This window comes from Aplysia californica, unplaced genomic scaffold, assembly GCF_000002075.1.
Source record: "Aplysia californica isolate F4 #8 unplaced genomic scaffold, AplCal3.0 scaffold00416, whole genome shotgun sequence".
NCBI classification, from domain to species: domain Eukaryota; kingdom Metazoa; phylum Mollusca; class Gastropoda; order Aplysiida; family Aplysiidae; genus Aplysia; species Aplysia californica.
This window is the reverse complement of record NW_004797686.1, coordinates 590,586-603,981: the sequence shown is the minus strand read 5'-3', so window position 1 is coordinate 603,981 and position 13,396 is coordinate 590,586. Positions and strand designations below refer to the sequence as shown.

Sequence of the window (13,396 nt, the reverse complement as noted above, 5' to 3'; positions counted from 1 at the left end):
GGGAGGGAGGGGGGGAGGAAGTGTTCGTCCTCTGAACAAACTATCATAGCAACATTGTGAAAAAAATGACCGGTTGTAATGATTGTAGAACATTCTCAACACATTAACATTACATTTGACGAAGGGGTATTGCACTAAGCATTTCCCGAGCAGAAATGAAGCACAAACGAATTACCCCCAAACCAACAAACCAAGCAAGACTGACGATTGTCCAGATGACAAAGTTGTATTCAGACATAGTGGGTTTGGGTAATCAAGAAAGGTTTGACCCTCAGATTCCCCAGATAACTATTGTTTTCTGTAATTTTGTACTTTTGAGGTCATTTTGTACTAAAACATGTACTAGAAACATCCTTATTTGCTTTGTGCTCGGATATTTATTTATTCCCCTGCGTGACGACAGCTCATCTTGTTTGGGTACGCTATGTTTGTTTTGCTCGACGGCCCGTCTTCCGGAAGTGCTGTTGTCCATCAGAACAAATCTAATACATGTACATGTACAACGTGGTTACAAAGTGGAAAGGATTCTAAGTTTGAAAACAACACTTGATTAACATTAAGAATTACAGAAAACAATAGTAATCAGGAACAACTAAGGGTGAAATCTTATTGTTTTGCCCGGAGCCACCAAGTCTATGGCGTCGGTAGCCTGGTGGTTAGGCTACAGGACTCGTAATCGTGAGATTGCGGGTTCGGGCGTTTGAGCCTGAGCTCGGTCCGACGTTGTACACTTTACACGAATTTCCCATTTAGCTCAGTCCTTTCAGAGATGGACGTTAAACTCGGAGGTCCCGCCTCTGAAATAACCTAACAGTGTTGATTGCGGTGTTAAACCTCTATCATTTCACCATTTTCACCACCAAGTCTGAATAAAACGTAGTTAAGGGGAACATTGTCACACGGGTGACCCCGCCACCGTGATTAATCTCTCCAGCCGTTAACACATCAACTGGAGGGACTCACCTCGTAATAAGCTTTGATGCCCTTCCCTCTGGTGAACCTTCCTGCAGGGCCGGGTCCCGTGATGGGGGCGTAAACGTTATTTTGGCTGGCGTTAGCCAGGACGTAACCTCGACCGTAGGTTGTCAAGCCAAGGTTTATTTTCTCTTTTGGGGCTCCGTGTTGGATGTAGTAATTGATAGCAGAGTCCTGGGGAAATTAATTGAGTGATAGAAGGGAATGGGTAGGGATTTGGGAAAGGGGGTGAGGGTGGGGGGTCGGATAGAAAAGAAACTTTTACATCCGAGACATCTTTTTAAAAAAATGATAGTGTTGAAATTAAGCGTTTGTGACCTTTGGTTCGGGGGTTTGGGGTTGTTGTTGTGACGAAAGTTGGGTGGGGAGTCTCGTCTTGCTTTGTTCTTTATGCGGCTTCTTTTGGTTTCATTTAGTTTTGTTTCGTTTTGGTCGGGAATTTAAAAGTAATGTCCGGAAACGGGTGCTTACTCTTTAATTTTCCACACGGCGTGCTCCACATTAAGAGGCCACATATGGAATGTCTAGCTCTTCGTGTCTACGTTTACCTCTTCCCCCTTCTTTTTTCATTTTGCGTAGAACTTGATTTGTATAAAGGGTAAAAGTCTTGGCCATTTTGCATACGGGTGGTGGGTGGGCAATCTGGTGTGGTTTGCCCTTTCTTTCTTTCTTTTTTCCTTTCTTTCTTTCTTTTTTTCTTTTTTTCTTTCTTTCTTTCTTTCTTTCTTTCTTTCTTTCTTTCTTTCTTTCTTTCTTTCTTTCCAAACATCAAACTTCTTTCGTTTCTATCTTCCATCTCCTTTCTTTCTTTTGAATATCGCTTTCTAGTAAAACTTCTAAACCGCAGCTCTTATATATCCTATTAATAAAAGCTTGGAGGAAAATAAACGGGGGGGGTAAGATAAATAACCCTTTTTTTAGTTAATGTGCAGGACAAAAAAACAATCGAACAAAAAGCATGATCATCATGTTGGGTGGAGAAAAAGTACGTCAGAATTATTTCACAAGACTTCAGTTATAATGTTTTATCTAGAGCATAAGATCATACACAATTTTGTCAGAAGCATCAGCTTCGATTTCAGACAGGTGCCTGCGCACGATCCTATCCGTAACACCCTGTAACCACCCTCGTTTGACCAATCTTGATGCAATACAAACAAAGTTGGTAGACAACCTACAATGTTGTAATCGGCCTGTATTCCAGTATCGTTCGGGTGGGCGTAGAGGGGACTGTTGTGTCCCGCCGTCTTGTCCCAAACTCCGTGGAAGTCATAGGTCATCACGTTGAACATGTCAAGACTCCTGTGATGGATTGATGAGTGGGTGGGTGGATGAGTAAGTTGGTATGTGAATAGGTAGATAGGTAGGTAGGTTATAGATAGGAGGGTAAGTGAGGTAAGTATGTACACAGTTAGGTGTATGGGCGGGTGTATAGTGTATATGTCTGTAGGTAGATAGGTAAGTCAGTAGTTCAATAGGTAGGTAGATAGATAAGTAGCTCAGTCAGTCAATTGGCAGGTAGATCAGTCGGTAGATTGGTCGGTTCGCCGGTATGAAGGTAGGTAGGTAGGTAGGTAGATAGGTAGGTAGGTAGGTTGACCGGCTAAGTAGAGGCTTTAAGAATGGATGGGCAGTTTGGGCAGTAAGTACAAGCATCTAGGTATGTAATTGAGTGGGTTCGTGGGTGTGTGGATGGGTAGGTAGATAGGTAGATAGGTAGGTAGGAAGGTAGCAGTTTAAGTTGGTGGGTAAATAGATAGATGGGTACTTGTGAGGATGTGTATGTAGGTAGGTAGGAAGGTAGGTAGGTAGGTAGGTAGGTAGGTAGGTAGGTAGGTAGGTAGGTAGGTAGGTAGGTAGGTAGGTAGGTAGGTAGGTAGGTAGGTAGGAGGATTAGTCAGCCAAGCAGTAAACTAATGAATAGATGGGTAGATTGAACGGTGAGTGCTCCAAAGTTTGTGTACTGTTTTTGAAAAAACTACCATTTGAACGTATAGGATAGTTCTTTGGCCAACAATGGATCATCATTTGAGAATATAACACGGAAATTTGAAAGATGTATGTTAAAAGTTTTTATAATTATAGGTTTTATATGACCCCATCTACACATTTGAAACCATGTAAGAGGTGGCTTGATTCGACCCGATCTGTCAAGGCCAACCTAGAATGACAGGGATATAATTGTCCAGCAGACAGACTGAGATACACCTTACTCAATAACAAAACCTCCCCTCACAAAAATCGAATTTGTGTCTTCTACGAGCCATGGCAAAGTGCCCACCCACTTCACCACCGAAGTCGGTTAATAATGATGGTTTTTTTGTACAACAGAAAGAGGATTTATATGCTACTTTACTTTCCAATCTCGGGGATTTCATAAGCTGCTTCTATTTTGTCCTTTCCAGCAGCGACAGCAGCTGAGAGAAGGAGTCGAGGTTTGCCAGAAGTAGCCGCTTCTTTGGTGAAGGCGTCAGCCAGTTCCTGGGGCCAAGAGAAGTAAAAACGGATGCTTATAGGTCAAATTAACTCGAACTGCCAGTGGTCGGGTGAGTAAATGGTGTCGGCCAAAGAACTCTTTATCAAATTCAACTCTTTGCTAAACACACCAAAGCTGTTCTTTATCAAATTTTACCGGGGAGCAAGTTCATTAGAGCCAATAGCACCCCCCCCCACCCCGCCCTAAATCCCGCCAAAACAAAAAATAACAACAACAATGCACAAAAGAAAAGAAAACAAATAAACAAACAAAGCAAACAAACAACAAAAACCATGAAAGCAACAACAACAACAAAAACAACAACAACAATAACAACAACAACAACAACAACAACAACAACAACAACAACAATAACAACAACAGCAACAACAAGTACTACAACAACAACAAAACCAAGGCCTGTGACACGGAGCAGGCTTCTATTTGACTGTTGGCCACGATTTTAAACAATTGCAATCAATTAATGTGACGTAGATAGGCAAACACGTTTAATTTTAGAGAATTTGATTAAATTGTCAGAATGTCAGCTATTTGGGCAATCTGAAGGTCACATCCAATATTAACTCCCATTTTGACACCATATTCTTTCGTTGTTTCCTATTCATGTTTTCCCTTCTTTCTTTTTTCTCTTCTCTTCGTGTTCATTTGTTCATCTCTGAACGCTCGTTTGCATTTGTACAAGTGTGTATGAGTGTATTTTTATGTGTGTGTGTGTGTGTGTGTGTGTGTGTGTGTGTGTTTGTGTGTGTGTGTGTGTGTGTGTGTGTGTGTGTGTGTGTGTGTGTGTGTGTGCTAGACTGAGCATGTGTCTGTTTGTTTGCTTGCCTGCTTGCCTGCCTGTCTGCCTGTCTGCCTGAGGGCATACTGAGCTTATAATAATGTGTGTTTAGCGTATGCTATTCGCGAGTTCTTTTCTGTACCTTACAACTCCTACCTGAACCAACAACGTGAACCTATGCTTGTCCTCGGCAGGACTTCCTCTGGCCCCAGGGTATTCCCAGTCCAAATCAAGGCCGTCAAAATTGTGAGACCGGAGGAACTTGATTGCGTCGTCAATGAACGTTTTCCTAGTAGCTGCAGTGGCGACCATGTGCGCGAAAGGAGCCGAGCCCATGTTCCAGCCGCCCACAGCGATCATGGTCTTCAGCTGAGGATTCTGCTTTTTCAAGTCGGTGAATCGATGGTACCTGGGGAATAAGGAACTTTTGTTTTGATTGAGTATGAGAATTTCTTAGGAGACTTTTGAGAATTTCGTGGAAGGAAAAGAAATTATGAGGATTTCAAAGGAGACTGTTGAGAATGTCGTTGAAGGAAAAGAAATGATACGAGTACGAGAATAATGAAAATGATTCATAGATTTCTAATCTGGCACTAAGAATTTACTCCTCGAGTCAGCTATGCCATGTCGTTTAGACAGTTTTATAAAGCCAATCAACCGCGCATAGACCACGAATGGAATTAATTCTAAGTATTTGATAAAAAGTTATGGTCTATTTTTTTTTTACCATACTGACTGGGTAAGTTTGATTAGTTAAATCCAAGGTAATCGTAATGGCCGTCCAACGAGGCCATCGGTGATCAACTTGATCAGCCGAACAACCTCTTTTTGACTGTGTCAATGGTAATGCGTGAAGAAAAGAACTTCCAGTAAACATTTTCCTGAAAGTAAAAAATAGACAGCCTGTGGATTCAAAACTCAGGTGTGCTAAATCGATCTAATTTTCATTATTACTTGAATCTTTGATGCCGATGAGACGATAATTTCCATGATAAATTGACGTTTTCAATTAATCAGCAACAGAGCAGCAGATTAAAACGATAACAAACACAGCCTAGAGCAGTGCTCGTCAACCTTTGTATAGCCAGCGTCTACTTTTGCCACCTTTAAGAGGCTATAATTTTCGTACCGTCGACCTATGTATCTCCTTCCTTCCTGCCTCTGGCTGACCTCCATTAGGAGGGCGGCAATCTGCCGCAGGCAGACAGGTAAGAGGCAAGCTCGTGTGGCCTCGTCCAGAGTACAACCAAGTCCGGTCTCGCGTTGTTCTCCATAAGCGGGCCTCAATGTGCATCCCCTTGCGGGCACTCATACAGTGCCACACGCCAGACAGGAATCATTGGGAGCGGAGCCTATTGCATGTACTTATGCCTGCTGGATGGGGCTCTTCGTGTTGCATCTTATCTGCGATAACACTCTTCTCTGTCTGACGGTTAGGTCTCTCTTTTTGTCCCTCTCTTGAGGTGGCTTCACCTCCCCTTTCCCCCGACGGAGTCGTGGACTCGCGCTTTCTCCCACGTGTGGACAATGATGACCTATGTATTTCCAAGCGGGGTATTAAATAGCTCCTGCTACTATCCATGTGATCCCCACTGCGCACCAAACGAACACGTCGCCCATCAGTGGACGATATCGCGCAGATTGACAAGCACTGATCAAGACTGACTGCTGTCATCCCTCTTAAAGTGTATATTATATCTTGATAACCTCGAGCATTGATATCTGCAAACCAAGATGCACGAAAAGACTGCACATTCGCACATCTATATTAACAGGCGGAGATAAAGGCACGTTTCAAATGCTGAGGTACGAAAGAAAATCACCAAAGCAGTGGGGCAGCATGAATATCTACTGACCACAGTGAAGAGACGAAAATTAAAATGCTATGGGCATATCAGAAGATCCACAGGACTTGCCAAAACAATCCTTCAAGGAACCGTACAAGGAAAGAGAAAGAGAGGAAGGCAGAGAAGGAGATGGGAATGGCGAGAGCTGGTTTGTAGTTGCAGTAGTGCCCCCACGGTTGCCCCAACCGCGGGATAGAAGAAGAAGATGTAGGAGGAGGAGGAGGAGGAGAAGAAGAAGAAGAAAAAGAAGGAGGAGGAGGAGGAGGAGGAGGAGGAGGAGGAGGAGGAGGAGGAGGAGGAGGAGGAGGAGGAGGAGGAGGAGGAGGAGGAGGAGGAGGAGGAGAAGAAGAAGAAGAAGAAGAAGAAGAAGAAGAAGAAGAAGAAGAAGAAGAAGAAGAAGAAGAAGAAGAAGAAGAAGAAGAAGAAGAAGAAGAAGAAGAAGACACAAAGAAGGGAAAAGTAAATTGTGCATTATATAATAATAATATACCGTCTGTCAATGTCTGAGGATGACCAATACATCCACAGAGGAGAATATTTCTCCAGCGAAAGAGAAGAATACGATGACTTGTGGCTTCTGAAGTGGCCGATGAAACCAATTCTAGCAGAGAAAGGTTTGCCACATTTTGAGCATCCTGGGCTCCACTTCCACTTGTGAATGTGCGCAACTTGTGGGCTTCTCTGTTGGGGTCAGCATTATTCGTGAAACCTCATATGATTTGCTGCGAACTGTGATTGCTGCTCTCAAGCTGGCTCTGTTAGGGGCAAGGCTCTCCTATGTCGATTTATGTTGAAGTCCTTCAGAAACATTTTCAGGGTGTCCTTGTAGCGCTTTTATGGTGCGCCAACCTTACCATTCCCTGAGGACAGTTCAGATAGCTGCATTTCAGATTTTGAAATGAGGCATTCTTATGATATGGCTTAGAAAGCAGACTATTGGCATTTGCCTTATTGAGAACTTCGGTATCTGGTATTTTATCCTACCATTTGATGCCAAGAATTATCCTGGGGCATCTCATATGGAAATGGTTAAGCTGCTTGGCATGGGTTTCGTACACCTTCCGGGTCTCGGCACCATTCAACAGGGTTGGGAGGACAACAGCATTGTAGACTTTCAACTTTGTATCTGTGCAGATGCCACAGCAGTCCCAAACTCTTGATCTGGGTCTTCCAAAGGATGCACTAGCTTTAGTCAAACGTAAAGGTATTTCTGCATCGATGAGGACATTTGAAGATAGTGAACAGCCAACATACTTTTAAGTAAGTAGTCTAAACAGCCGTATGCACTGCTCACCGCCGTACGCTCCGTATCCCGGACTCTAGCATGGAGATCATCAGGAGAGAATACGTCGCTGTTTCGGGCTCTTCCTCTCTACAGCTTTTCTGACGCACCGAGCCCCCTCACCGATGTGAGGTCTCCATGTTAGTTCGACTGTTTTCCTCTGCTGCCAACTTTAGGATTCATTCCAGCCTGGGTCCTCTCGCTTCAACCAGATCTAGTGACTGGCTTTCTCTGCTGTCTCCTGAAGGGAGTTTGTGAGTTCGTTGCTTTTCTTTGCAGTAAGTCCTGCCACTCTCATCCACTTACAGGCGCTTGTTGCTACAAAACCTCTGCATCCTACCTCTACCGGAAAATGGGTTGCATTCCATCCTGCCTCCTCACATTGCTCGACAAGTGCCTCGTAACGGTTTTCTTTCCGCTCATGAGCGGCATATTTATTGTCCTCGTGGGGCACAGTGAGCTCTACCAAGTGCACCTCTTTGTCTTTTTCCTCCCATAACACAATGTCTGGCTTTTTCGTAGTTGGAATGGGGAAAAATCTCTCAAAGCTCTTTAAGTCAGCGGCTACCTCCTATGTGCCTCCGCTCTGGTCTTCCATAGCTTCGTTCGCTTTCTTTCATTTGGTAACCTTGCTTCCTTGCGGAACGAACGCAATCTTGGTGGGTCCATGCTTCTGTATCTTGGGGGCATATTTTCCTTCTTCCACCTGTTTTGTCGCCATTGTCGTGAGCACTTTCAGCACCTCATTGTGCCTCCAGGTGTATCTGTTAAGGGCCAGATTGCAGTTTGACAAAATATGCTTCATGGTTCCTAGCTTACCGCATCTACACTTGTTGTCGTCCTGTACCTTCCATCTGACAAGGTTCACCGGGGAAGGCAGAACATCATACGTAGACCGGATAAGAAAGCTTAGCCTTGATGTATTCAACTTCCAGATGTCACTCCCCCCGACTTTTCTTTCCACTACATGCTTTTCCCATCTGGTCATTTGTCCTTGCTGGCTACACTGGATGAGATGAATTTCTCGCCTCTCTGCCTCCATCGTTTGCATATGTCTTGTTGCAGCTTTTCTTCTGTCTCGCTGAGACATTTTCCTGAAAGGTCTAAAGTCGCCATTACCTAGCCCTAATCTGTCAGGTTGCGCTGGACAGACAATGTCGCCATGCTCCAATGCAGAGATGATCTCGTCAGCTGCAACTTCTGCCTTCCACTTTCTGGCTGTTTTGACATCTGGAGGTTTTCCACTGATCTCCTTATCCCTTGATTCTCTCAACATCAAAACGGTTCTAATCTTGCCTGCTTTGTAGATCTCCACGATTGACGTGAGAGGCAGTTGAAGCGCACCTCTATGTCTGTACAGGGATGACGTGTTAATGGTACGGGGCAGCCCCAGCCACTTCCTGATGTAGCTGTTACACTTTTTTTCCGATCATCTCAACTCTTGACAGAGCAACTTCATACATTATCAGTGGCCACGCCAACCGAGGGTAGAGGGCAAACTGTAGACACCATATCTTATGCTTTCCTGGAAGCTTTGCCAGTGTGTCAACATTGTTCTGTGTTGTTCTATGTATTTGGATTTTGGGAGAGAGGGTCTGCGTATCACCTTGGACAGGCTGGAAGAGAGCTTCTGTCTTTGCTGTGCTTATTGTAAGTTCAAAGTTCTCACATGCATTTGAAAAATGATCAACACAGTTTTGCAAGGTGGATTCTTCATGAGCAAGGAATGCACAATCATCGGCAAATAGCAGTTCACAGACATGCATCATACTAGTTTTTGTTGTTACCTGCAGCCTACGAGGGTTGAAGACTACCAGTCTGTACCTGATATCAACGCTAGGTGGGTCCCAGCTGTGTTCCCCATCGATGGATTGTTATAATTATAAGTACGTTATATAAAGAAATTAAAGAATAACTTTTCGTCAAAACTTAGAATTTCTTCAAAGAGGGATCTATGCTAGGTAGACTGGCAAGCGTTAACAAGCAAGAGCGGATGATTACAAGGGAAATTTTCCAGATGGTTACTTCGTCCAGCGGTGGAGGGAAGCATTACTAAAAGATTTTCAGGGAAAGTAGATTTCGCCCCCCCCCCCCCCAACCTTTCTCAAAACAAGTCAAAAACATCTTTCGAATGGACGTTATGGAAACCCGCATGCGGTTTCACAGTGAGTAGACATTCTGTATGCTAGGTCAAGTGAGTTCCAAAACAGAGGGCTAAATTTACCGTTATCAAGTTTTCATTTTAAAAGATTTCAACGGTCCCGTTCCACACTTACATGCCTGTAGACCACGAAGTGTCTTCGTCGTTCCACTCGAAGGCTGCCAGTTTGTCGTTCGTCATTTTGGCGAAGGAGTAGATGAGATGAGTGCACAGATTGGGGTCCACATCTTCTGGCATGAACTTTCCTTGTCCGTTTCTGTACTGGGACCAGTTGGTATAGTAGCACACTCGCCTCTGGCAGCTTTGGACAGCTGTTTTACAAGAAAATACTTAAGTATATATACATGTACTTTTAAAAAAGAATTTGTTGAAGGACAACAATAATATTCTTCATTTGAAGTCAAAAGTTTATTTACATAATAAGGAACGCTGTTCTTAGTTGATGCGACCTATCAGGAAAGGTTTAAATTTTGGGTTTCTTTTTGCTTCACATTAAATAGAGCTTGCAGTTTAGGCTAACTGTCAGTTCATGACTTAACAAATTATAGTGGAGAATGCGTTTTGAGAAATATAAACTTTCTGATGTCTGTTTTGCTAAAGGTCTGCCGCACCGCAGTCTACTGCAAGTCCGGTCCGATCGACACCTGGTCTGCTGCGATATGACCTGTTTGGCATAGCATATGTCCCGCCTGATTGGCCATGGTAATGAAAGCGCATAGAGATTTCGGGATTGGGGTGTGTGTGTGGAGGGGGGGGGGCATTTAGATCTAGATAAAAACCGTTGCCCTCTACAATGTGTAAAATGGTGGAGCTCTCCATTTGTAGAGTCGGTCAGATCAAATAATTTTATGGAGGTGAAGATTAATGACAAATCGCGACAATAAGTAATCAGATGGGAAGCCCCACACGCCCCTCCCCCCTTTTTGGGGGGACAAACTACAACCACCAAAACATCTTTAATATGGTCGATGACAGTCCCAACTAAGCATGAACATACGTACACGGACACACACACACACACACACACACACACACACACACACACACACACACACATACACACGTATACATACATCAGTAAAACTTCATTCTCTCCATTCACCTCCACTGGAAGTAGACCCTCCACTGGGTGTGTTGGCGTAAGTGACGACATCGGGGGCTTGTGTGGTCACTTGTCCTGCAAACAAGTGACAAAGTAAGCATCTATCTATCTATCTATCTATCTATCTATCTATCTATTTATCTATCTATCTATTTATCTATCTATCTATCTATCTATCTATCTATCTATCTATCTATCTATCTATCTATCTGTCTGTCTGTCTGTCTGTCTGTCTGTCTGTCTGTCTGTCTGTCTGTCTGTCTGTCTATCTATCTATCTATCTATCTATCTATCTATCTATCTATCTATCTATCTATCCATATATTTTGTGTACATATAATATAACATTTTTAAATACGTATAATTCAGATGTCGCAGACCTTTATGTCACATTTTTCAGACCTCAAAATTTAGAAAAAGGTACAACTCAATATTCCTAAAAGTATGACGAAGTCTGATTCGTATTGTTATGAACTTAAGAATGTATAACATTGTAGGTTTCGATCACTATGATTCGTTGTTAAATATTCCTGATTGAGCTATCGCTTTCCAGTTCATTTGTATAAAGCGTGAGCGCCTGCTGTTCAGTGTTGGTTCAAAGTTCCACGGATAAAGGCAAACCGACATCCCAAAAGGTTTTACCTTTAGAGGGCTACAAAGGCTGCCCCCAACTAAAAAGACAAGAGAAATATTTTACCCCTGTCCTCCCGCTGAAGGGTTGGCGCACTCATCCTTGACAGCGTTGATCAGTGGGTAGGGGCCTTTTCCACAGGACTGCCCTTTGAAGTCGTCCAGATCTAGCGCCCAGAACATAACTCCTCCGATTCCATGATCAAGTACATAGTCTACCTGAATGTCGAACGGTATCGTTTTCTTAGGTAATATTCTCTATGTCAAGAAATTATCCCACCATTACAATAGAGCAGATATATCGATGGGAGAAAGGTGGTGAGACAAGGACTAGTTGAGGTTGTCTTTTGGAACTTTCTTGGCCAACTACGAACAGCTAGGGTTTTCGCTCTCTGTGGGGCCAACAATGGGGGTAGTCGTAAAGTAATGCGCAAAGGACGATGTAGACCACAACTAGACTTTGTTTCACCACGTTTACCGTTGGCAGTAAAGCGGGAGAGAATCGAACGCATTAGAGGGCAACACAGAGACGGCGGTAAGGGATGAGAGGGAAAGGGGAAAAGGGTTATAGTTGGATGGGAGAGAGAGAGAGAGAGAGAGAGAGAGAGAGAGAGAGAGAGAGAGAGACGGGAGAGGGAGAGAGAAAGGGAGAGAGAGAGGGAAAGAGAGAGAGAGAGAGAGAGAGAGAGAGAGAGAGAGAGAGAGAGAGAGAGAGAGAGAGAGAGAGAGAGAGAGAGAGTGGATGGGGTAGGGATGGAGGAGGCGGCAAAAAGGGGAGGGGGGCTCTAGGGTTCTATGATGAAATCAGTAGATTTTTCTAAAGATAAGATTGTTTTTTTTCAGATTTATTCTTTCCTAGAAAAGCAAGGTGTCCTTGGGTCGGAAATCTGTTTGGAACTACATCTGGTCGACCCAAATTTAAAAAATCAACCGTTTTAAAAAATTGTGGTAATTTTCAGAAACAGAAAATAAAACTTTACAACATTTGCCTGATACTTCGGTTATTTGAAAACAAAAATCACAAATAATATAATGGCTCCTTTACATAAGTAAAACTGTCTCGATTTTTGCAGACCGAGTCTCCACTTACTCCTCCTTTGCAGATAAAAAGAAGGGGTAAAAGTAGAACTGAGCCCCCATTTTGTACTTCTTGACATAGAAGACAATGACCAGTGGGACCCAAAAAAGACAGTCTGGGATTCTATTGTGATCCTTGTGATGAACTAAGAAGTGTGTTTTGTTTTGTTTTATTTTGTTTTCTTTTGTTTTGTTGGGGGTGGGTGCAGGGGACGGAGTGTAAACTAAACTTTTACCCCCCAAAATCCCGCTCTCTTACCTTGTTTCTCAGGCTCTCTTCGTTGTCAAAGCCAATCCACTCGTTTCCCTTGACCATGTACGGCACTTGTTGTTCCTTGATCGTCTTCACGACGCCTCCAGACTTCAACTCGTCGCAAATCTGTCCATAACATATTGATAAAGGGGGAAAGATATCAAAGAGACTACTGTCTTTATCGACTGTTCAGGAACAGTTACAAAGTACATTGTGGATAACGAAGTTATTTTTAACGAAAGAAGGAAAGTAGGAGAGAGACAGAGAGAGAGAGAGAGAGAGAGAGAGAGAGAGAGAGAGAGAGAGAGAGAGAGAGAGAGAGAGAGAGAGAGAGAGCGAGAAAGAGAGAGAGAGAGAAAGAGAGAGAGAGAGAGTGTGTGAGAGAGAGAGAGAGAGAGAGAGAGAGAGAGAGAGAAGGGGGGGGGGAGGGAGGAAGTTATTTGGGTGAGCCATGTTTGTTTTTTGTTGTTGTTGTTTTTATGCTCGACGGCACGTTCTCTGGAAGTACCACTATTGCTCAGTACAAACTCAACAGCACCCCCTCCTTACTTCCCAGGGCAGTGCTACTGACTGAAGTGTCTTTAGGCCATTCCCAAAGGGGGGATATTGACATGTTCTTATGCACAGTAGAATTGTAAATGGGCTGCTATATCAATGTCACGGTCATACTGTGCCGAAACAACAAAGGTTGAACTGCTGCTTTTTTATTTCCTCATCATTTCTATCGTCATTTTCCCTCTACTTCTTTTGTATGTTTGTCACTCTCTCGTGAACTACTATTTCCGGGGTGCCTT

General features: G+C 43.5%; 1 protein-coding gene across 1 annotated transcript in view; it reads right to left on the bottom strand.

Moving 5' to 3' along the window:
• The window catches only part of LOC101847358, a 30,203-nt gene that overhangs the window by 9,633 nt on the left and 7,174 nt on the right, over positions 1–13,396 (bottom strand). Inside the window, exons 9-16 of the mRNA XM_013085881.2 lie at positions 12,609–12,728; positions 11,340–11,491; positions 10,643–10,734; positions 9,656–9,851; positions 4,407–4,659; positions 3,332–3,456; positions 2,154–2,277; positions 964–1,149 (exon numbers count right to left, since the gene is read on the bottom strand). Of these exons, the coding sequence (XP_012941335.2) occupies positions 964–1,149; positions 2,154–2,277; positions 3,332–3,456; positions 4,407–4,659; positions 9,656–9,851; positions 10,643–10,734; positions 11,340–11,491; positions 12,609–12,728 (1,248 nt within the window). The remainder of the gene's footprint in view (positions 1–963; positions 1,150–2,153; positions 2,278–3,331; positions 3,457–4,406; positions 4,660–9,655; positions 9,852–10,642; positions 10,735–11,339; positions 11,492–12,608; positions 12,729–13,396) is intronic.